Raw genomic sequence first — 22,297 nt, 5'->3', positions numbered from 1 at the left:
TGTGTACATTAATTTGTAAATAAAATGCATAACTAATATTTATTGAAAATAACTAGAAATGTAAACATGCACTAAATCAATGTTTACTGCATACTCACCTTTCCATTAACTGCCTGCCTTGTTAATGCACATGATCTGGCAAAGCGAATGCTGAGGTTGCTGTAATCTTTACCAAAAAAAACACAGTGCTATAAAATTGTATTTGCATTTCAAAAGAAAAAAGCTATCATCTCTAAGGCAGGAAAAAAAAATTACTCATACTAATCTGACCACCATAATCCACTGTCTTCAATGTATATCCTTCTAACTTAACCCCCCATGATAAAGTAGGTACAGAATAACATTCCTTGTATTTAACACTTACAAACTGCAAAGTTAAATAAAAATTCATTCCTAGCCTCTACAGAAATCTAGTAGTGCCAACACATCTTCTGAGACAAGTCGGAAGTGCCAGAAAAACATAAAAAAATAATTAGAATTAGCTCCAATCTTATTCTGCTATTTCACAAACTAATTCTTATACAATTTAATCAGATAACAAAGGAAAGTAATCACATTATGGTGTAGTCAGGTATCTTATAATCATACCTTTGTAAGATAAAAAAGCTTCTAATTCAAAGTTTGCTGAATTTATTATTAATAAACCAGTAGAACTTCCTATCCAAAAATAGCTAGTATTCCGGGCAGAATATCTATTTAAAAAGGAGAAAAAATTATCTCAGTATGATAAGGAAGCTTTCATTATAACCATACAAGACACAACAAAAGGGTTTTTTTAATACTTGTTACCCAGTCCCAGTACAACAATAAGAAACAACATTAAAAAAATATTTAAAATTTACAGTATTTTTGAAAATATCTGTAGCTCAAAGTAAAAATTTTCAATCAAAATTGGTTAAGTTTTGAAAACTAAGAACAGAACACGATCCTTGATTTTATGTAAGTGCTCACAGCAAGTCTAAAGCAGCATATGAAATACTTCAAAAATTGCTGTGGTTTGTAACAGTTGGAAGATGCTGTAAAAGCATTGTATACACAGAGTAATTCAGACAAAGAGGCAAATCCACATATATTCTTAGTTTTATCACCTGTAATATGAACACATAAAAAGCAGTGAAATTTAACATGTGTTTGTACATAGTTGAAGTACAAGAGAAAAACCAGCAGAACCTAAGAGGAGGGAAAAACCCCAGCAAGCCTAGAATATCTGTCTCTGTCTGTGCTTAGTGGCAGTAGTATTGCTGTTAAGTAATGAAATTCAGCCTTAGATTAGACCAACTGGTTACAATTTCAGTCAACACCCTCACAGAAGAAAATGTAATCAAGCATAACATGATTATAAAAAAAATAATGGTTGTCACTCCCAAAAACTAGAAGTGTTTTGATGCCACAGTAAATGAAAATAGACATCAATAAATTTTCCAGAGTGAGTAGAGTTACTGGTTTGATTTGTTAAGTCAGACCACAAGAGTTGAAGTAAGTGTATGGAAAAATATAAAGGCTGAAACTTGGCATAAAAAGACTCATCACAGTGGCTTAATACTTTATTAAAAAAAAAACAACAAACCAAAACCAAACAACAACAAAAAAACCCAACAACAAACAAAAAAACCCATCACCACAACAGAAACAGTCAAATACTCTAAAAAGCAGACTGGGAACAACAGTTTCAGTTCTGGCTTGTGACACTTTTATGTGCTCTGTATAGTTTTATTCGTTGTTTGTACTACTTTCATGCACAGCAGTAACAGACTGATTTAATTTGTGAATTCTTTGAATTATTTATAAAGAATTGGCACTATCAAGTTATAACAAACAATGATATGAAGTGATATATATAAGAAGTTGATCTCATGCCTACTTTACAATAATAAAATGTCATCCACTGTGATGAAATTACTCAGTGTCAAATAGATTAGGGAAGTATGAGACCTGTAATTTTTTGGACATCAGTGTTGCAAAAATGTTTCACTGTTGCACCTCATTGCAGACAGGAGTAGGAGTAAATCAGGGACTGCTCAGACAAAACCTGAACCATCTGCTAAAACCAACCCATGGTAATTTAAAAACTAAACAGAAAAAAAGTTCTAAATACAAAACTTTAAAAACAAAAGATAATGGAATTGGATTAATAGTAACAAAATAATGGTCATTGTTGTTTATAAGCAGAACAAAACCTCCAACTGTCATGTGATCGTGAAAGGTTAGATAGTTCTTATATGTACAATGCCAGGCAGTATTAGGTGAGTATTGCAACGTGATGTTATACCAGTTCAGAAAATTATTTCAATTAATGTATTACTGTGGATCCATTTCAGGCAACCATGTCGTAAAGGCCATTGAAAAAGAAATGAGACTAAATACAAAAAAAATTCAAAAGCAAATGTTAAAAATGTTACAGAAAACATGCCCTATACAATGCGCAAACTATTTAATCCAGAAGTTAGAGATAACTTGCTCTTGAGCCACAATTTTCTGTGCAAGGAGGGAACGTGATAGTAGCTAGCTGTAGACTATCAGAATAAAAAACATACTAAGAGCCAATGGCTGTACATGAAAAGATCAGAAGTAAAATGGAAAGAGTCAGTTGCTGAAACAACTTAACTAGGGGACATGGTGAAAACTTTATCACTGGAAAACTAGCCATCTTTAAAGATGTGCTGTAGATCAAATCAAACCTATGGTTTTGATGAAGACAAAGTTTTGATGATTTGAGAGTGGTATTATACAAGCAATAAGACTTTAATAATTCATCTACTGGCCTTAGAGTTCAGACATTCCATTAAAGTATGTATAAGATGTACATCTTAAAAATTACCACTTCCTCCCTCTCAGTGAAAATGTAGGCATCATGAAAATAACTGTTTGTTAATAGTTACTTCAGTTTAACACAAACAAAATTATCTAGGACTTCTGGATATTATTCTTCTCTGTTTATCAAAAATTGTTTATATATACAACCAGAGGATTAATCAGTTATATCTGTACAACCCACCGTAGGGCAAAGGGTGGAACAAGTTTCTTAAAACGTGATGTGGCTGAGAAATTTACCCAAATGAAACTTATAAATAACAACAAAAACAAGTTGTTCTATGAGACTGCCTTGTGGCACTATCCTGAACAGATTCCCAGGTGCCTGATAATACAGTTAAACTTCTCTTCATGAAAGAAATTTTATATAAGGATTAATTTAGGTATCTCTCCTCTACCTGCCCAACTCATTCCATGGGAAGGAGCAAAAACATCATGCTTTGACATGTTTGTCTGACAGATGTTTGGCTAGAACAGGTTATATAATTCAAAAGTTATTTAAATTTGGAAGGCAGACTTATACAGGCACATCATGACTGACTGCATTAGGCTTATTTCCTTTAGGAAAGCAAACAAAAAAAATTTTGGCATTTTAATTCTAATTGACTTCTTAATTTTTTTTAACTGAACTTCCCTGATCAACTGTTATCAACTGATGCTAAAATGGATACTCCCAATGCCATTTTTATAAAACTACTTCTCAGACTAGAAACTACTTTTAACTTTTTATCAGTTTGTATATATTATCTGCCTAAAAGTAGGCCACAAAAACTTGCAGATCACTAAAAAATTCTTCAATTTTCCTAGTGCAATTTTTAAACAATAGTAAGTTGCAGTGAAAATAATCCAAGAACCAATAGGAACTCCTAGGAGTAGATTCCAGCCAAATACTTGGTGGTATTTTAAAGGACTTACATGTTTTCCTCATTATGGAGACATGCTAAAAAGTCACAGTGTTCAATTAAGAGGATAGGCAATGATGTTTCCACTGATCCTTCTGGTCTTATGTTGTTTGTTTTGCCAAGCTTGGAAGTAGTTTGCGCTTCACCTAAGAAAAACAATCAACAATACTAACTATCAACAATGAAATAAAGGAAACAGACAGGATTCAAGAGAGTTGGATGTAGTAAAGTAGCATGAACTAAGACTACACTCAAGAAGTTTCTATTTCAAAAGATGGATATATCCTAAGAGCCAGCCCTCTTGAGATATTTGTCCTCATTACATTATTTTTAATACCATCTTCTTTCAAATACGAAGAGCCTACTTAAGGACTGAAAAGTAGTTGGCAGAATTTAGATGTGTTTATCTCAAAAAGTTACTTCAAAAGCTGTATTCCAACCACACTTAAATACACTGGGTACTTTTCCACTTAGCCTGAAAATTTGCTTGTTACTACGGTTACAACATAATCCAAAAACAAGATGGAAAGCCACCTCCTTTTCACCTTCCCAAGGAGTCTCCAATTCATTACACATGTGCAATTCACACCCAGGAACTAATAGCACAGAACTCAGCATTAGGCACAGACACTACATCACTCTCAAAAATCCAAAGATCAAAGTGATATCCATATATTTTAAGTATTAACAAGAAATGTAGTAGTCTTTCTCATTAGGTTAGGACCTCAGGATTATTGAATCTGGACAGATTTTTGATTATTGAATCTAGGCAGCTAATACAACAGTCATTAAGGCCAGAAAAAGAACAAGCAAGGGAAACCAGATCTGCCTTTCCTTAAAGAAAAGGCTTTCCTGCTTGTGTTTATGAGGACCTCAGCTCACTGCAGCTAGTCTGACTGCCTCATTCGGAAAGATGGAATCACCTCGCTGAGGTTACCAGCGCAGTCTTTAAAAACTTACAAGTACTCATGTTATATACCACTAGAAATAGCACAGTCAGGGAAATATGATACCATGGAGGCAGCAGCATGGATTGAAGAATAATAGTAATTAAAAAATAGATTCCTAGAAGTTTCAAAGGTAACTGAGAAATGGTACTCCACTTAAACAATGGATGAATTTTTAGGCACCAATTCTTTTCTCACTGAAGACTTGGGCAATGAATTCAATAAAACCCAAATACTTAATAGTTCACATCATGTAATATTTTATAAGTAGATGCATTGGTCAAGATTTTATTATAGACATACATGAATAATTTTTCCCGTTATGTCAAATAATTCCTTCCAGATATGCCAATACCCAACTTCATATCAGCTTCAGTAAGAATTCCATGCCACAGTCTGAGACTCACAACTCCATCACTTATAATAAATTCTCATGGCATAAAAAGCACACAGTCAGTAGTCAATTACAACTAGAACATATCATAAGCAGCATTCTAGAAGCACTGTGCTACCTATTTCTTTTCCAGATTTCCACACTTTATTACAGAATTTCTCTTCTTCTTTCTTTAAGTTGATATGTGCTACACAACGGTAATTATGATCACTGATTAAACTGAAGATCCAAAGCTGCAAGAAAAGCAAAAAAGCAACTGCAATAAGCTTTTGATGTTAAATATAAATCTTACATGAATACAAACTAAAGGTCCAATATTGAAAACTGTTGATATAACTAAAAATTTTTTGAATCTGGAATATCACTTTGAACCAGAAATTCAATTATATGCATTTCTAAGATTATCAAAAGATATATTCAATATTAGCAATAGGGGTCATTATCAATTTTAACTGCACACCTAATTCTGATATGTTTATATCTTTAAAAAAAAATCCTCATAGACTATTTCCCACAATCAAATCACAGGTAACCTGCATGTAATTGCTCACTGTCTCGTACATGAATTCCATTTATACCTTTCTCTTTTTAAGAATCACTACAGTTAAATCCTTAATTTTCTTCACAATTCACTGAACGGTAACACTGAAGGAAAACAGGTGGAAAACATCATGTAAATCTATTCTTAACATTACATTAAAAAGGAAGTGAAATGTGTATTCACATTTATAACATTTTTATTAGAATTCCAACATGCTGAAATCAGCCTCTTCCATTTATTGTCTTGTGTTTCATTCCTTGGCCGAAATAGGAGAATCCTATATTTCACCTTTTTCTTCTTGTAAAACAGATACATTTATAGCTTCTAAGTGTACTCTTCTTATATAATCACTGACTGTGCTCTTAAAAACTTCCCTGATTTTCAGGAAAAAGTTTCCATTTTGTAACAGAGGTCTTATATACCACATATGGTTTATGCTCAAAGCATTGAATTATGCTTACTAAAATAACTGTTGTAACAGTTCTAAACATGTATGCAGATTGTGAAGTTTTTTTATAGACAGATACATTAACAATAGTTGACTGTTTTGAGATAGAGGCTAAGTTTGATAGGTAATACTTACCTGTCCCTCAACGCATCCAGTGATAATCTGTTTATTTTCTTCATCGATTAGCAGACTTAGCAAAGGAAATGCTGCTTAAGAAAAGATAAAGTTATTTCCAGAGCAGACACAAATCAGATATTTAACTAAAATACATGATCCAAAATTGAATCCTCCTATTCATAAAGATGGGTGAAAAAATTCCTTACTGCAATCCTTATAGTTGCACAATGCTTTGTGTGCTTTAGTCTTTGCATTGTTAAGGGTTTTCCATTTGCAGGTCTGTGACCTGCCTTTCATCCAAGCTGCCATGGCAGCGGTTTTCTGCACCCTTTCACCCAAGCTGCTGTGCCATGGTTTTCAGAGCCCCTGTGGCAGTAGTTTTCTCTTGTTGTTCCCATGCTGTCATACTCATGGTCTTGCACGTGAAAACCCTGATATTACAATTAAGGAAGGTTTTCAAGGGAAAGAATTGCCACAGGCAACCAAGAGGGAATCACCCCTTCTTCCTCTCCTTTCCTACCATGTGGTTTTAGCTTTTAGTTTCCATGAGGTCGTCCAATAATACATATGCACAAAGCTTAACAACCAACCTCCAGGCAGCTCATGCACCCAAAGTGTGACCCAAACACCACTAACAGCACCACAAGCAGGAACAACCAAAGGGGAGTTTGAGCAAGTCCTGTTAAAAACTATATGGTTCCTGTAGGAAAGGTGCTATTGAAGGAGGGGTCCCTGCTGCACCAGAGATAATGCTTGCCCTCCTCCTCTTCTCTTCTTTTGCTCTCATCTTTCCACAGAAGTACCTTTCATCTTTAAAGTCAGTATATGCCATCCACTGCAGGCACTGCTAATAAATCTACATATGGTATAGTGTTTCCTTCCATGTCATATAGAAAACTTGAAAGAAAACAAGCACATAGTACTCAGACAGTGGGACTGTACCTACAAGAGAGCTCCGTTTGTATGTCTCAGCAAACAGCAATAGTCACATGCACACCCTTTGTGTGCTGTACAAAACCAGCTGTTTATGAAAGTACGCTAAACTATCCAGAAGGATACTTTAAAGAAAAATCTATTTACTACTGGCTTTAAAGGATAATGTGTTTACTACTATGTAGTCTCCTAGAGTTATCTTCACTCAATCAACTAAATATTTCTATAATAATTTTATATTATTTTTTGGAGAGAGGATTTTTTGTTATGAAGAAGTACATATAAAAAGAAAACTTACCCGTTAATACTCCTGACTGATATATTAACTGGCCGCTAGAATAGTCCCACACCTTTAGAAAGAAAAAAAAAAAAAACAACAAACAGTAAATATAGGCATCTACTCAAGATCTTTAAGGCAAACACAAACTTCAACAGCCATCATGTGGTTAAAACAGAGAAATGCAGCCATTAAAAGTGATGCAGTACGGTAAGGGTTTTTTCAGCATTTTTTTCTAACCATGTAGGGCTTTGTTTAATTGAGAAGTATCCATAGTGAAAATGTGTATCCAGATACGGATACACAAAGTAATTAGAAGTACTTATTATAATCTTTGCTTAGTTAATATCTTAGTGACTTAAGCTAAATTAATGAAAAGACATACTTGAACTTGTTTTAGATTTTGCACAGGGAGCTTGCATAATTTCACAATTTTCATATTGGGCTCTGGGATAAGAGGTTTTTATTAAAAATAATGATACTTTGATCTACAGACCCACACATAAATCATGTTTCATTACTAACATGACTGTTGCTAAGTGATGCATTTTATGCTTAATAGTTAAGAAAAGTAAATAAAACCAAATTTTTCCTCTCGTGTCGTTACTTCTATGAGCCTGCCTCTCCAAAAGGAATTCCACTACATTTATCATAGCTATCACAGATGGGATTGGAAAATTCACAGCCAGACAGTCCCCGCTTTCTGAACATGTCTGTGAGCTTTTGTTTAGCTCCCAAGACTTTGTCTTTGTTCATGTTTTGTGTCTCTTTGAATGTAAACATCATTCTTCTGAAAAGCTGTTTCCTAAGATTATGTTTCACAAATTTCTCTCAAGAGATTCTCATCTATTCCATTTCTTTAACCAAGTAAAATAGCTAAGAGAATATAATGTTTTGGACACTGTATGTCCTGCAACCACAGCAGCCAACCATCATAGGCTTAGCATGGCTGCTTTCAGATAATTACTCCTGATCTGGAGAACCAGGCAGAGAAAATGAAATTTGAAGACTTATTTACTAAATTATTTGAGAGACTTGCAAAATATTTTCAGTTGATTTTCATTTTAGTCCCAACTTTTATCTTAAAAAAAAAAACAAAACCAAAAACTTATCCATTACAATTTTGTATAGTTTATCAAGTCTTCATTAAATTAGCAAGAAGAAGCATGTATATCTTTTCCTTCATCCATTTTTACCTTAACTCCTTAGATCAACATATACAAAATAAGAAACAAATCAGAAAGTCGTAATTATTAATATTTCTAAAATGTCAACTCAATCAGCATTTTTTTTTGTCCAAGACCAGGACAAAAATCAAAATCACATTTTATCTAGAACAGAGAGTTACATAAAAATTAAATTTAAGGGGAAAAAAACCAAAAAAAAAAAACCCAAAACACCGAACCTTTGATATAGCAAATTTTAATTTTACTTTGTCTTGTAAAACTAAATGTTGGGCTGCTTTTAGAATTGTATAGAGGACAATCAGTTGTAGACTAAACTGTATCTAATCAAGGTACACTCCCCGCCCTCAGTATCTCCTGGAAGATATACCTGGGTTCACTCAGGCTCCTTGTTTCCCCTTACTAAGTTGTTTTCTATTGTCATCATGTACAGCAGCAGCAACCCATGGTGTCATCATATAAAATGTTGTCTGGCCAAAAAACCTACCAGCATACAATAACTCAAAACCATATTCCCAAAAGGGGAATTCCAATCAATGTCAGCAGATTCAAACTGAAATGCTTTCTTTCATTTCAGCATATCTGAAATGTTTCACTTACAGCCAAGGTGATCAAAATATTTTCTTTCCATATGCCAGATAATCGCCACATTTCACACTTCACTGTGGAAAGTTTTGAGTACACGAACCCTGCAATATTCTTTTTTTTTAAAAAAGTAATTAATTTTTACAATAATTTCCCAAGAAACCAAGAAAAATGTCCCAATCTCTATAAAGTCAAAGACGGTTTTTGCTTAATCTTCAGAAAACATTTGAAGGGGAAAAAAGACAACTTCATATATTCACTAAATTCTATGTTTTTAAAGTGCAGCTCCACAATTTCCTTGCCTTAAAGGTTCTGTCTTCTGACACCGATATAAGCATACTTTTCTCCCATGTGCAAAACTCAGCAGCAGTCACTGGAGCCAGGTGGCCATCCAATTCAGCTAGTATAGCTTCGTTCTGTGATGAGGCAAGTCAAAATAAAAATAGATTAGATTTAAAATGAAAAATGACAATTAAATGTTTCAATAATTAGTAACTGTTGCTAAAAATTGTCAGATTCACATTTAAAATATTAATGCAATAATATGTTTCTTATTGAAACTGCAGCCCTGTATATCATCCTGCTGGCAAAACCACTATGCATGACATTTGCTTCTTCAGAATGAGTGATATCAGAGTAATGTTTCAGATGCCCTCAGAATGTTTTCATCTTCCAAGTTATTGAGATATTGTTTCACTTCAACTTTTTTAACCTAGTCTTCTATCTGGTATATGATGTTTTATCAAGCATTAGTTCATACTTGTTTTCATCTATATGAGAAAAATGAATGCTTTTGCTTGTTTATATTGACATTTCTGTGTCATTATTTTATTTTAAAGTAAGTAAGTTAAAGAAATACCATGGCTACAAAGAATGCTATCTCACCTTTGCACTTAACATGTAGATCCGATTTCCAGCACATACCGCCACTTGTTGATCATCTGGACTAAATCTTACATGAAGTACCATTCCCAAAAGAGTTCCTATAACAATTCCTCGAGGTGTTAATCCTGCAGAAATTTTATTGTTATTGATACTCAATGAAATATAAAACTCTGGTGCAGTGAGATTCTTAGAAACTTTGCATGGTGGTTATCTAACCACAGAGCTATGCCAGTTTCTGTCAGGATGATGTACAGAACAACCCACAATTTAATTATAGCAGGCTATTGGGAAGCAAAGCACAGAACTGTGCACCAGCAGGATCCTTCCATCTGCCTTGTTGCCTAGACAGGATCTGGTACTCTTTGAGGTACTAATAACAAGTGTGCCCATCAAATCGTCCTTCCATCAAAGACTGCCAGGGTCAGGATCTTTGGAGTAGGGTGAAGTGCCCAAGAAACCCAGTAGTGCCACATTCATTTTGGAGACAAGAAACCCTGACTGAAGCCCAGCAAAACAGGGATTTGTATTCCAGGAGAATATCCCAGGCACTCAGCTATTGAGTAAGGGGAACTTTCCTTCTCTTGGTTTTAATTCTTCTGTGGGAAAGCACTGAAAGACGAAGTACACGGCTAAATGTCATTACTGAGTCAGATGATAAGACTAGGTTTGAGAAGAGACTCATATTTTATGCCTTTCTTCACAATTTCATTCTGGACATCTCACTGATTCAAGCAGTCTGGTTTCTGCAGATCTGTATTTTATGATGCTACCTTTAACAATGTGAGGAGGTATTGGACATCTCATTAAATTTTAGGATTTCATAGGCACCAAATTAACTAGCGTACAGGCATAACAACTACAGTTGTCCTTTTCTAGGTTTCATCCTAGATGCTGTGGAGTGTTTCTACAATTGATTAATGTGTCAAGATCTACCAGGATAGAGAGATGGATCACACAAAGAACTCCTTAACTACTTTGATACAGTTGATAAGAACTGAGAAAACATGTAAAGACTGTGCAGATCACAGTCTGGGAAGAGAAAGACTATACAGCATCTGTTGATGAGTCTGTAGATAGAGAGAAAAAGAGATAAAAAACCCAGCAGCAGAGAATCTGGCTCTCAAGTATCTTCGTATTGAAACTACACATACTCTTTATCTGCCTGCCATTAACTGTCTATTCCTAACTTCTATTTCTGTTTCCTCCAAAATCATAGTCCCATTTTATGCCCAGTCCCTAAAGCATTCTTTTATTCTTTATGTTATTCTTACAAGGATTTAAATGTAATAATGACATTTATTATAAAAACACTTGATTTGTTCACTTTTCTTTGCAATATTAATTTTCATAATATGTAGATTTGCAAATTCAACATGCAGTAGAGTACAAGAGACAGGTCCCACACATTAAATCATAGGCAAACCTCTACTACAGGTAACAAGGAGGAAACTTAACTGTGTTGGACAATGCCATGCAGCTCTCAATTTTGACACCAAAGGCGGACTCTAATACCTCTCGATTATCATGCCATAACAATATATTTTGGACACAGTGTCCTTGGGACTCCAGTAAGTCCTGGGGGTCTTGCTCCCTTTCTTTCATTATCCCTCTACTTTCCAATCAATTTAAACTTGAAGAGTTGCTTCCTAGGATCTAACACCATTTGTTGAGGTTCCAAAGCAAGATGGTGGTCAGGACACTAGAACTTCTGCTTTCTTTGTGTTATGTTATCACAACTTTCTTTCACTCATGTGCTCTCCTCCCAGATACTTGCATTGCTCCACAGACACACAACAACAGTGTCCCAGGCAGCAGCAGAAGAGGAGGCAGGACTAGACAAAGCAGGATGCAAAACACTATTTCTACAGATATTTCAGAAAAGGCAGCATTTAGTTATACTGGCATTGCATGTTCAGTTATGCAGGACTGCTATGGCTGGGAATTTTTCTCCCCGTTTTACCCCACAGCGGTAGGTAGATCTGCAGTGCTTCTCCGCGGCTCCCCCGCGGCTGCCCGCGCTCGCCGGTTCCCGGGCAGCACCTTGGCCAGTTCCCCGGGCCGCACCGGAGGGGCCGCCGCCACCCGCCCGCCGCTGCCCCCCGCGCCCCGGCGCAGTGTCCGCTGCGGGGCTGCGGCCGCCTGCGGTGCGGGGGCTCTTAGCGCGGGGCCTTCTGAGAGGATCTGGTGGTCAGGTCGGCTGGGCTACCGGCCTGACGTGGCTCGGAGTTGCTGAAGAAGAGCAACAGAGAAATAAAGCGCGATTTATCACTGTCAGGGCTGCTGAATCCGAGTGGTTAACACACGCTACTCAGAGATGATCTTTTTATGGAAGGAGCAGTGAAAGAAAAGGAGGTGTTGTGGGGCTGACTTCTAAGATGGCTGTTTGGCTGTCGCTCAGGGACTGACTGGGCATTGGTCTGCTTGTAGGTGGTGAGCAATTGCCTTTGCATCACTTCTTTTACATATATATATAATATGTATATATTCTATCAATAATACTCTACCTTCTTTCACCTTCTGCGTGCATTCATCAAGATTCCACACTATCACACGTTCACGAGAAGCAGAGCAGACAAGAAGTGGTTTGATTTTACTTCCAAATGACAATGCAGAAATTGAGTAATGATGTCCTGACAAATGTAATGGCTGAAAAATGTGGATAAAGAAAAGTTAAATGAGGCATTTCAAACTAAGACGATGAACAATACAAAATTAAAAATTGATAATGTACATGCAATTAACAAAGCAATAACTATTTTTTCTTTATTGTTTCAAAATCACTCGATCAGCTACAATGTGACTGTAGCTGGGATGGAGTTAACTTTCTTTATAGCAGCTTGAATGGTGCAGTGCTTTGGATTTTGTGACAAAACCAGCATTGATAACACACCAATGTTTTAGCTGTTGCCAAACACTGCTTGCACAGCATCAAGGCTTTCTCTTTTTCACACTGTGTCCCTCCCCAGCAAACAGGCTGGGGATGCACAAGAGACTGGGAGGGGGCACAGCCACATGTGCTTAGCAATAAAGCTGGGGGATTGGATGAAGGCGTTGGGGGGCTGGGGTGTTGTCTTCTAAAAAGTGGGTATTGCGTGAAGCCTGTAGAGAGATTGGTCTGCTTGTAGGAGGTGGTGAGCCTTCGTACCACTCCTTTTTTTCCTCTTTCCTTCACTCGTTAAACTGTCTTGATCTTGACTGACCTATGACTTCTCACTTTTGCCCATCCAATTCCCCTGCCGCACTGGGCAGGAGTGAGCAGAAGACCACAAGTGTTTATATTATTCTCCTCACGGTAAAAAGTTCCTAACAAATGCTATTATCTTCCTAGCATTAAAGTGGAGCCTGACACTCCTACACTACCCTCAGATATTTTGTTTATAAATTCCTTTTAAGCCTTCTTCTGAAATGGCAGCCTGTGAACGGGTACGTTCTGGTTTTACCTCAGCGGTCTCTGCGTTCCAGACGCACAACCCATTGCAGTCCAAAGGGAAAGCGCAGTGCCGGTGGCCACACGCCAGCTGGACAAGACACCCGGAGAGCTGCGACTTAAACAAGTGTTTTTCGCAGACAACGTCTGGGTCGCGGCTTCCTCCAGAACAACGGCCCCCGTTACCTTCCATCCTACGGCTGGAAAAGGCCCCCAGGGGGCTCGCCTCGCCTCACCGGCTGCCCACTCACCGCTGGTGAGCCCAGGGCCGCGGAGGCGGAGGGGCCCGCCCGGCTCCTCGCCCCCAGGACGGGACAAGCCGGCCCGCCCGGTCCCGCCGCCCGCCCGCGGCCGGTCCGTAACCACGGCAGCAGCGTCGCCGACGGGTCGCCGAGCGGGACAAGCCTCCTGTAGCCCGTGCGCGGAGCCAGCAGCGCCTCAGGCTCCGCCGCGCCCTCTGCAGCGCCCCCGCCGCGATCCGCCCCCGCCGCGATCCGCCCCCGCCGCGCCGCGCTGTTCCCCTCGACAACATGGCGGCGGCGCCGAGGCGGGTTGGCTCGGCACAGCCGTTCCTGGGCTGCACCGCAAGAAACGTGGCCGGCGGGTCGGGCAGAGAGGTTCGGTCCCGCTGTCACGGGCATCCCTCCTGCAGCGCTGCGTCCAGGCCTGGGGACCCCAGCACAAGAGAGACATGGCCCTGATGGAGCGGGGCCAGAGGGGCCGCGGCGGCGGGCGAGGGCTGGAGCGCCTGGCCTGTGCAGGCAGGCCGAGGGCTGGGGCTGCTCGGCCCGGGGAGGAGGAGGCTCCGGGGAGACCTCACAGCGGCCCCCCGGTACCTGACGGGGCCCTGCTAGAAGGCTGGAGAGGGACGTTTTGCAAGGATATGTAGTGATAGGACAAGTGTTAATGGCTTTAAACTGAAAGAGGGTAGATTTAGATGAGGTAAATTTCTAATATAAATAAAATATTTGTTTTAAAAAAATCCTAATAGGAATGCATTCTTCACTGTGAGGGTTGCAAGACACTGGCACAGGCTACCCAGAGCAGCTGTGGATGCCCCATCCCTGGCAGTGTTCCAGGCCAGGTTGGACAGGGCTTTGAGCAACCTGCTCTAGTGGAAGGTGTCCCTGCCCATGGCAGGGAGGTTGGAACTACGTAATCTTTAAGGTCCCTTCCAACCCAAACCCTTCTATGATCCTCCTGGGCAAGCTGAATGTGGGGCACCACTGGTGCCTTTGCAGCAGGGGCAGCCCACCTGATCTAATAAACCCTGAATTAGTAGCAGGGTAGCCAGCAGGTCCCAGGAGTGATCCTGTGGTCTGTGTGGTGCTTGTGAAACCACTTTTGCAGTACTGGGTCCATTTTGGGGGTTGTCGGTACAAGGGTATTGACATACTGGAGCAAGTCCAGCAGAAGGCAACCAAGATGGGCAGGGGGCTGGAGAAGGTGATGTATAAGGAGAGGCTGCAAAAACAGGGTGCCTCAGCCTGGAGACAGCCAAGACCTTATTGTTGCTTACAACTACATAGTCGGAGAATATAGGGAAGTTGGAGCTAGATTCTTCTCAGAGGTGCTCAGTGATGAGGCAAGCTGGAACCTGGGAAAATCCAAGTAGATGACAGGATTTTTATCGTTATTAAAAAAAAAATACCATGAAGGTGGTTGAATATTGGGACAAGTTTCTGAAGAGAAGTTGTGGATGCCTATCCCTGAAGTTGTCCAGGAGTCAAATGGACATGGCCCTGAGCACCATGATTTAATTAGACCTGTTTTGAACAGGATGTTGGGCTGGAGGAGTCTGGAGGTCCCTTTCAACCTGAGTTACAATTCCATGATCAAGTTTTTGATCCACACCAACTTAAACCATCAATCTGTGGGCTCAGTACCTACCTCAACTGCATTTCAAACAGATGCTTTCTACAGGAATGTCTGTCTGTAACACTACAAGCATTTTTGCCCTATATGAGCACGTAATATGTATTATCATTGACAACACAATCTCCTTGCATTAGTTTTGCCTGGAGAATGTACCAGTCCATATTCTCTTTCATGCATCCTTGCAAATTTGGATAAAGCCACTGTATTAAGCACCAGCTGCATAGAGGTAACCCAATGCGCTGCATATGACACTATTTCTTTTCTGAACTGTGACTCACAGCTGAGAATACTAGATGTCATCGTTTAACCCCAGCACCACACAGCCCCTTGCTCACTGCCCCTCACCCAGAGGAGTGGGGAGAAGAATTGGAAAGGAATGTAAAACTCAAGGGATGAGATAAGAACAATTTAATAATTTAAACAATAAAAAGGTGAGAACAACAACAATAACAATAATAATAGTAACACTTATAATGGAAAGGTGGGGAAAAGGATAAAATCCAAAGGAAAAGGGAGAAAGGAAAACAAGTGATGCACAGTACAACTGCTCACCAGCCACTGACCAATGCCCAGCCAGCCCCTGAGCAACAATCCCCCCCTCAGCTAACCCCCCAAGTTTATACACCAAGCGTGACATCCCATGGTATGGAATACCTCTTTGGCTGGTTCAGGTCAGCTGTCCTGGCTGTGTCCCCTCCCAGTCTCTTGTGCCCCTCCAGCCCTCTGGCTGGCAAGGCCAAGGAAACTGAGAAGTCCTTTACTTAGTATAAACATAACCCAGCAACAACTGAAAACTTCAGTGTGTTACCAACATTGTTCTTACATCATAGCCAAGACGCAGCACTGTCCTAGCTACTAAGTTCCCAACCATCCATCCCAGCTGAAACCAGGACACTAGGGAAAAATTTGGTTGTGACATGCTGATGACAATTTTCATGAGTGGTACAGTCATGAATGTGTTATGACCGTTTAGTCACCAGTAAAGAAAGATAAATTCTGATACAGAAAAACCCTGTTGTTTAGACAGGCAAACAACTCCTAGGAGTAAAGAACTTGTTCTGAAACATATTTTATATTTGTCTGCAACTGTTTCCACGGCTTTTCCCCAATTCTTTTCACTGTAGTATATTTTCATTTTTCAATGTTTTTGGCTACAATACTTTCAACAACCTACTGCCCGTAACATCTAGGGAGCTAGCAGCAATCCAAGGAAGTATCAGAGATCTTGGACTGATTTCTTGACTTACCAAAGAGGAATTGGAATACCAACTCCTTTCCTGCAGCTGGACCCTGATCCAGTAAAAGGCAATCTGATGGAGATCACTTCAGACAGGTGCGGACCATCACTGCTTCTTGCCCTTCCAGTTGGTGCTGTTGCTTCTCAGTGGCTGAGATGCCACTCATCCAGTAACATGACAAGAAGTAGATTTCTGCCCCATTAGGACAAGGTGACTGTTGCATGAGAAGACTAGTGACATGCAAGTGTGCAATGAGAAATTGATACCACTCTCCCGTGAAACATACCTCCTGGCAACATCCTGTTTCTATGGAACACAACGCTAAAAGACCTTGGCTCCAGCATGTTCCCACAGCTTGGGTATCCACCCATTTCAAATAGAACTGACAGTCACGGGGGGGGAAGTAAGTTACAATTTTAGGGCATTTTAGGGAAATGGCAGTTCCTTATCATATCATGCTTTTGTGTCTGTAGTGTATTTCTATTGGTCTCGATATTCAATCATTGTAAGAACAACTTTAATGAGATTTATCAGCTTTAGGATTTTAATGTGTTTTAAGCAGTCTATAAGACTGTTTATAAGACTGAAATTGATTTTAATAAAGCTAAAATTTAACAGCATCCACATTTGAAGGGTTTATGCAGTCTGTTTGAGGTAGGAATGAACAGAACAAGTTTTATGAAATCAAGAAAGCTTTGAAGACAGAACGTTAGCTCATTCTGATGATACAGGAACGTTGGGATACATACACAGATTCCTGTGAATCTCTCTGTAAACACTACAATCTATGCAGATTTGTGTTTTTTTCAATTTCAGTCCTTCAATCTTGCTCACAATTTTAAAGAGCTCAGTCAAGTTAAGGTAACTACTGATATCAACAGGTATTCAAATGCAATATTTTTTTTTCTCTCCTCACAATGGCTTTCTGTTTTGTGATCTTAGGTCACGTTTATGCTGATAGTCAAATAAACTCACTAGCTGTTGAAGGGCAACCTATCCTCCAGTAGGTATATTACATCCAATTTCAGCGCAGATCAAATTATATTCCTCCAGTTTCAGGATTCCATTGTGAAAAATGCTTAGTGTGTTGTAGAAAAATCTACATACTCAGGCATTCAGTGTCTCACCATCCTCCTCAAATGTGTCACCCTTAACTCTTAATTTACAACTAAGCAAATCTTACTATACTGAATTTACAAGTGTTTGGTGCTGTGAAGCCATGGCCCCCCACTCGCCCCAAACACATCCCCTCTAACAACATGGCAAAGCTTTCCACTTCCCCAGCCATAGTCCAGGTAGATCCTAAAGGCCAGGGAGAGCACTGCCCCGAGAGACAGGGGAACCAGCGCAGACCCAGCCTGCTCTAGGGCAAAGCTCCCACCCACCCACCCCAGCAGACCCCTGCCTGCAGCACTCTGACCCTCACAAGGGCCAATGCCCTTCCCATGGGGACCCCCACCCCAGGCATGCCCTGAAGCAAGAGCGTGAACCCCGCCACTCCCAACCACCCGGGGCAAGCACGGCCACTGCATGCAACATCCACAGCTGCTGCCCTCCCAGCATGCCCGCGCTGAGCGCAGGCGCCTGCCGATGTGCTGCAAGGCCCCCCTGCTTCGGGCCATATGTATTTATAGATGTTCCTTTTCCAGGGTAAGTAAAGGTGGCCCATCCACCTAAGTCAGAACTGGCAAATTTTGTCTTATTGAGGAGTACGTGATGAATCATGAATTCGCGTCCCACTTGATGTCCCTACCTACTACCCTTGAACCCTACCTACCAGAGAATGGGTATTTAATTTATGGTCCATAAGCAACTGTACAATTTGCAAGGTTTAACAATAACGCATGAACAAGCATGCAAACACAAATCACTGTAACTGACTAGATCTAACAATGGCCCGTGAATACCTAGCAGGCACGTGTACAGTGTCACGCGGAGAGAAGAGTGCTTGGTCAGGTGGGTGCCACGCAGCCTTCTCTTGCTAGGAACCGAAGGGTCCAAGTCCATCCAGTGCTCCATAACGACCATGATGCTACTTTCCTCCAGCACCTCAAGGGAAGCCATTAGATCTGATGGCTGTAGCATTCGTTAATTCATGGATGTGGTCATTTAGATGTTGATATTTCCTTACGTTTTCACTAGTGGCATCTGTTGAAGATGTTGCTCTACTTTCATACCAAAATGTGACATCGACTACAAGGGCCTGATGTTCTTTACAAATATTAGGACTGGCTTAAACAACTCGTTTTGTTTATCGTTTAATATTGGTTCCTGGAAAACAACCCGATCTTGTTTCATAGCCTCATCCGCCAGGAATTCTCAAATTTGATTGTCTTTTAATTCTCGTACCTTGTACTCTGGGGCAGTGGCCGATGGCACGGGCACCAGACCCGCCCCGCTTGGCAGGTTTCACAGAAGCCTCGCGCCGCCGCCTTGCCAGGAACCCTGCGGCCGGACACAGCTCCGCGTTGCCAGCGCGGTCCCGCCACAGCGCCTCGGGCCGGGGCAAGGCAAGGCTCGTCCCCGGGCCGGGTCCCCTCCCACCGCACAGCGAACGCCCCCGCCGCCCCAGCCCCGGGCGCCCCAGCGACGGGGGACGCGCCGGCCCGAGGCCCCGCCCGCTCGGCGCAGCCCGCCCGGCCCGGCTCCCGGGCAGCTCTCGCGATAGCGGGAGGCGCGGCCTTTGTCCCGCTCGCCGCCCCGCCCCGGGGAGGGGACGGGCAGGGGCGGGGCGGCGGAGCGCGGCGGTGGCGGTGGGTGGCGGTGCGGTCCCCCCGCCGGCCAAGCCCTCCGCTGCCGGCAGCCGCCCGGCGTCAGCTCGCCCCGGGGCGGCTCCCGGGCGCGCAGGGGGGGCGGCGAGGCGTACCGCCCGGCCTGCCGGCTCCTCAGGGGGCGGCCTCCGCGCCCGCCCGCCTCCTGCCGGCCGCCGCGCTGCCCCGAGGCCCGCCCGGGCCCGCCTCAGCCCGCCCCGGGGTGGGTCCTCCCCGCGGCGCCCCGGCCGCGCTGAGCTGCCGCACGTCCGCGGAGCCTGCTGCGCCGCCTCGCCGTGGCCGCGGCCTCGCCGTTGCCGGAGCCCCGTGGCAGGTGTAAGGTGAGCAGCGCCCCAGCCCCTGCCTGGCGGGGCTACGCCGGAGCCGCTGCCGCGCCCCTCGGGGCCGCCGGCGGGGCCCGGAGCCGGCGGGAGCGGAGCCGGCCGTGCGCTCCGGCGGCTGTCCCGGCGGGGGCGGGCAGAGCCGCCCGGGCTCTGTCCAAGGTCTCCCGAGGTGGCCTGGCCGGGCCGGCCCCAGGCGGCTTGCCTGTGTCCCTGGGCAACTTAACTACCTTCTGCTCCGCTGCGGGGCTTTTCCTGTTCCTCCGCTCGGGTATTTCCTCACCATTTGGATTTAAAAGTGGTCGAGAGGCAGCTCGCTGACGCAGGGAGACAAAAGGCAGGAGACTGACTGTTCTTTCTGTCGCTGTCGAGGGTGTTTTGTCAGTCTGGCAGGTTCTGTGAGTGCTGTGCTTCCCTCTTTTATGCTGTCTTTGCAGAATAATTGTGGCCGTGCAGTATAAGAGGCCTCTGGGGCAGAAAACTTGGAACTACGGAAATATTTGTGTATTTTTTCCCCTGGATCTCTTTAACTGTAAAACCTCTAGGGTTTAAGTGACATTTCGGTGGAGGTAATGCAGTTTGCTTTGATGCTAGCAGGGTACAAAACAACTTACTGGTAGCTTTCATGTTTAAGGTAATTGTAGTGTCCTTATGGAAGGAATGAGGGGATGAGAATCATCCTCTTAAACATGCAAGCGTGTATGCTTGTGGCTCCTGTGACTGTGGTTTGCATGTCAAATTCAGCCAGCTGTGTACTTCGGAAGCCTTTGGCAAGGTTCAGAGCTTGCTTCTTTGTGTGCACAAACTTCGTGCAACTGTTCGAAGGACTGGAGTGCTGCAGACGCGCTCAGGCTCTTTGAGCAGGAGTGTGCAACAAGGAGGGGGGAAAGCATATAAGAGCCTTAACCTCGCAGCGGTCCTTTCGATCTCCCCCTTGTCCTGGTAACGTCAGTCTTTGGGAGAACAAATAGGGTGCCCTAAATACAAAGTTAAGCTTCTTCAAAAATGCAAAAGCCTTCATTTTTAACTGTTTTTTTTTTTTTTTTTAGCAGAAGCTAAAATCATTAGAGGGTTTCATCTCTTCAAGGTATCTGTCAAATTTGGCATGTATGCAGATAGAGTGCAACCATAGTTTCCGTGTCAGTTCTGGGTGAAAGAACACCTGCTAGATTGTTTAAGAAATTCAAGCCATTTTAATCCTACAGAGCTCTGAATCTTAGCAGTGGGGGTTTTTTACTATTAAAAAAGAAAAGTTAATGAACATACTTAATTGAAGTTGCTTAACTTTGTATGGACCAGAGGGGATTTATAAAAATTGCCGATTTTTTTTTTTAAAAAAAAGAAGTTGATTCCTCCCAAGAATGGAGTATACTAAAATCTGATTTATGTTTTGTGTTCACAAGGTAGCACACAGGACACAGGAAGAGTCTGAATAAAACTTATGACCATGGCAGCACGCTGGAGAAGAATCCTGGTAATATTTGTGGCTGCTGAAGTACTATTTGTGGTAAATACCTTTGAGGAAGAGGATGTACCTGAAGAATGGATTCTTCTTCATGTTGTTCAAGGTCAGATTGGAGCAGGAAACTACAGCTATTTGAGACTAAATCATGAGGGAAAAATAGTACTTCAGATGCGGAGTTTAAAAGGCGATGCAGACTTGTATGTATCTGATATGACGCTTCACCCCAGCTTTGACGAATACGAGTTGCAGTCTGTAACTTGTGGCCAAGATGTTGTCCATGTACCTGCACACTTCCGCCGCCCCGTGGGAATAGGGATTTACGGCCACCCCTCTCACCTGGAAAGCGAGTTTGAAATGAAAGTGTACTACGATCGAACAGTTGTACAGTATCCATTTGGCGAGGCTTCTTACAACCCTGAGGAGGTAGAGGCACACCAGAAATACTCACAGTCTACAGAAGACGAATCTCAGGATGAGGAATCTGTTTTCTGGACTATACTTATTGGGATCTTGAAATTAATACTTGAAATTCTCTTTTAAATTGATACACACTGGACTCAAGTCACACTTCAGCCTGTGAAATCAAACACGAATGACTTGCTGTAATATTTAATACTCTTTGTTATGTTTCCTGAAGAGGTATTCAGGTTACTTTTCCTAGACCAGAAGGGAAGCAGGGGAAAAAGCCATATTTAATTTTATATTGTAAATCTTTCCCTATAGGTAAAAGGAGCAGCAAGCACAGTATTTGCAGCGTTCTTCAGAGATCAGCACTTAAAAATGAATGTACAGTCGGGATTTTGTTAACTTTAAACAGGTGCTTAGGAAAATCAACTCCAATTCAGTATTTTCTATTCTTTTTTATAAAGAAAAGTGAAATAAACTGCTGCACTTCCATGCCCACTCTCAGTTTAGAGCATATTTTAAAATAAAGTCTGCTTCTTTTCTGAGCAAGTATCTCCGGTAAGACTAATTGGCAATGGTTTCTGAGTGTATTCAGGTTGAGGAGCCTAGGGTGTACAATGGAAAAACCAATCAATCACCTAAGGGGATAGATCACCTACATTTTGACTGCTTGTGCTCTAAATCACGTCAGCCATCAGTCAGAGGTCTGTCCAGTCACTCATCACCTCTGCATATCCATGACGTGAATAGTGTTACTTCTTCACTGTTA

The 22,297-nt window shown here is 41.8% G+C and overlaps 2 protein-coding genes across 3 annotated transcripts in view; one reads left to right on the top strand and one right to left on the bottom strand.

Annotated features, from left to right (window-relative positions):
* WDR27 (WD repeat domain 27) overlaps positions 1–15,813 on the bottom strand; it is a 146,012-nt gene extending 130,199 nt beyond the window's left edge. Inside the window, exons 1-10 of the mRNA XM_080388533.1 lie at positions 13,465–15,813; positions 12,529–12,670; positions 10,025–10,149; positions 9,442–9,555; positions 7,392–7,443; positions 6,179–6,249; positions 5,173–5,287; positions 3,727–3,859; positions 589–692; positions 99–166 (exon numbers count right to left, since the gene is read on the bottom strand). Of these exons, the coding sequence (XP_080244659.1) occupies positions 99–166; positions 589–692; positions 3,727–3,859; positions 5,173–5,287; positions 6,179–6,249; positions 7,392–7,443; positions 9,442–9,555; positions 10,025–10,149; positions 12,529–12,670; positions 13,465–13,644 (1,104 nt within the window). The 5' untranslated portion in view covers positions 13,645–15,813. The remainder of the gene's footprint in view (positions 1–98; positions 167–588; positions 693–3,726; positions 3,860–5,172; positions 5,288–6,178; positions 6,250–7,391; positions 7,444–9,441; positions 9,556–10,024; positions 10,150–12,528; positions 12,671–13,464) is intronic.
* The window catches only part of LOC308064285 (UPF0669 protein C6orf120 homolog), a 361,466-nt gene extending 339,446 nt beyond the window's left edge, over positions 1–22,020 (top strand). The window contains exons 2-3 of one of the 2 annotated variants that reach the window (XR_013928325.1): positions 15,811–19,658; positions 21,062–21,245. Coding sequence is in view for 1 of the 2 variants with exons in the window: in XM_080388526.1 (XP_080244652.1) it covers positions 21,100–21,663 (564 nt within the window). In the remaining variant the exon portion in view is untranslated. Of the gene's footprint in view, positions 1–15,810; positions 19,659–21,061 lie in introns of those variants that run through there. The other variant, XM_080388526.1, reaches the window with a different exon arrangement.
* Positions 22,021–22,297: the final 277 nt, after the last annotated feature.

This window comes from Falco punctatus (genome assembly GCF_963210335.1).
Source record: "Falco punctatus genome assembly, chromosome: 5".
Classification (NCBI taxonomy): Eukaryota; Metazoa; Chordata; class Aves; order Falconiformes; family Falconidae; genus Falco; species Falco punctatus.
This window is presented reverse-complemented; position numbering and strand designations above follow the sequence as displayed.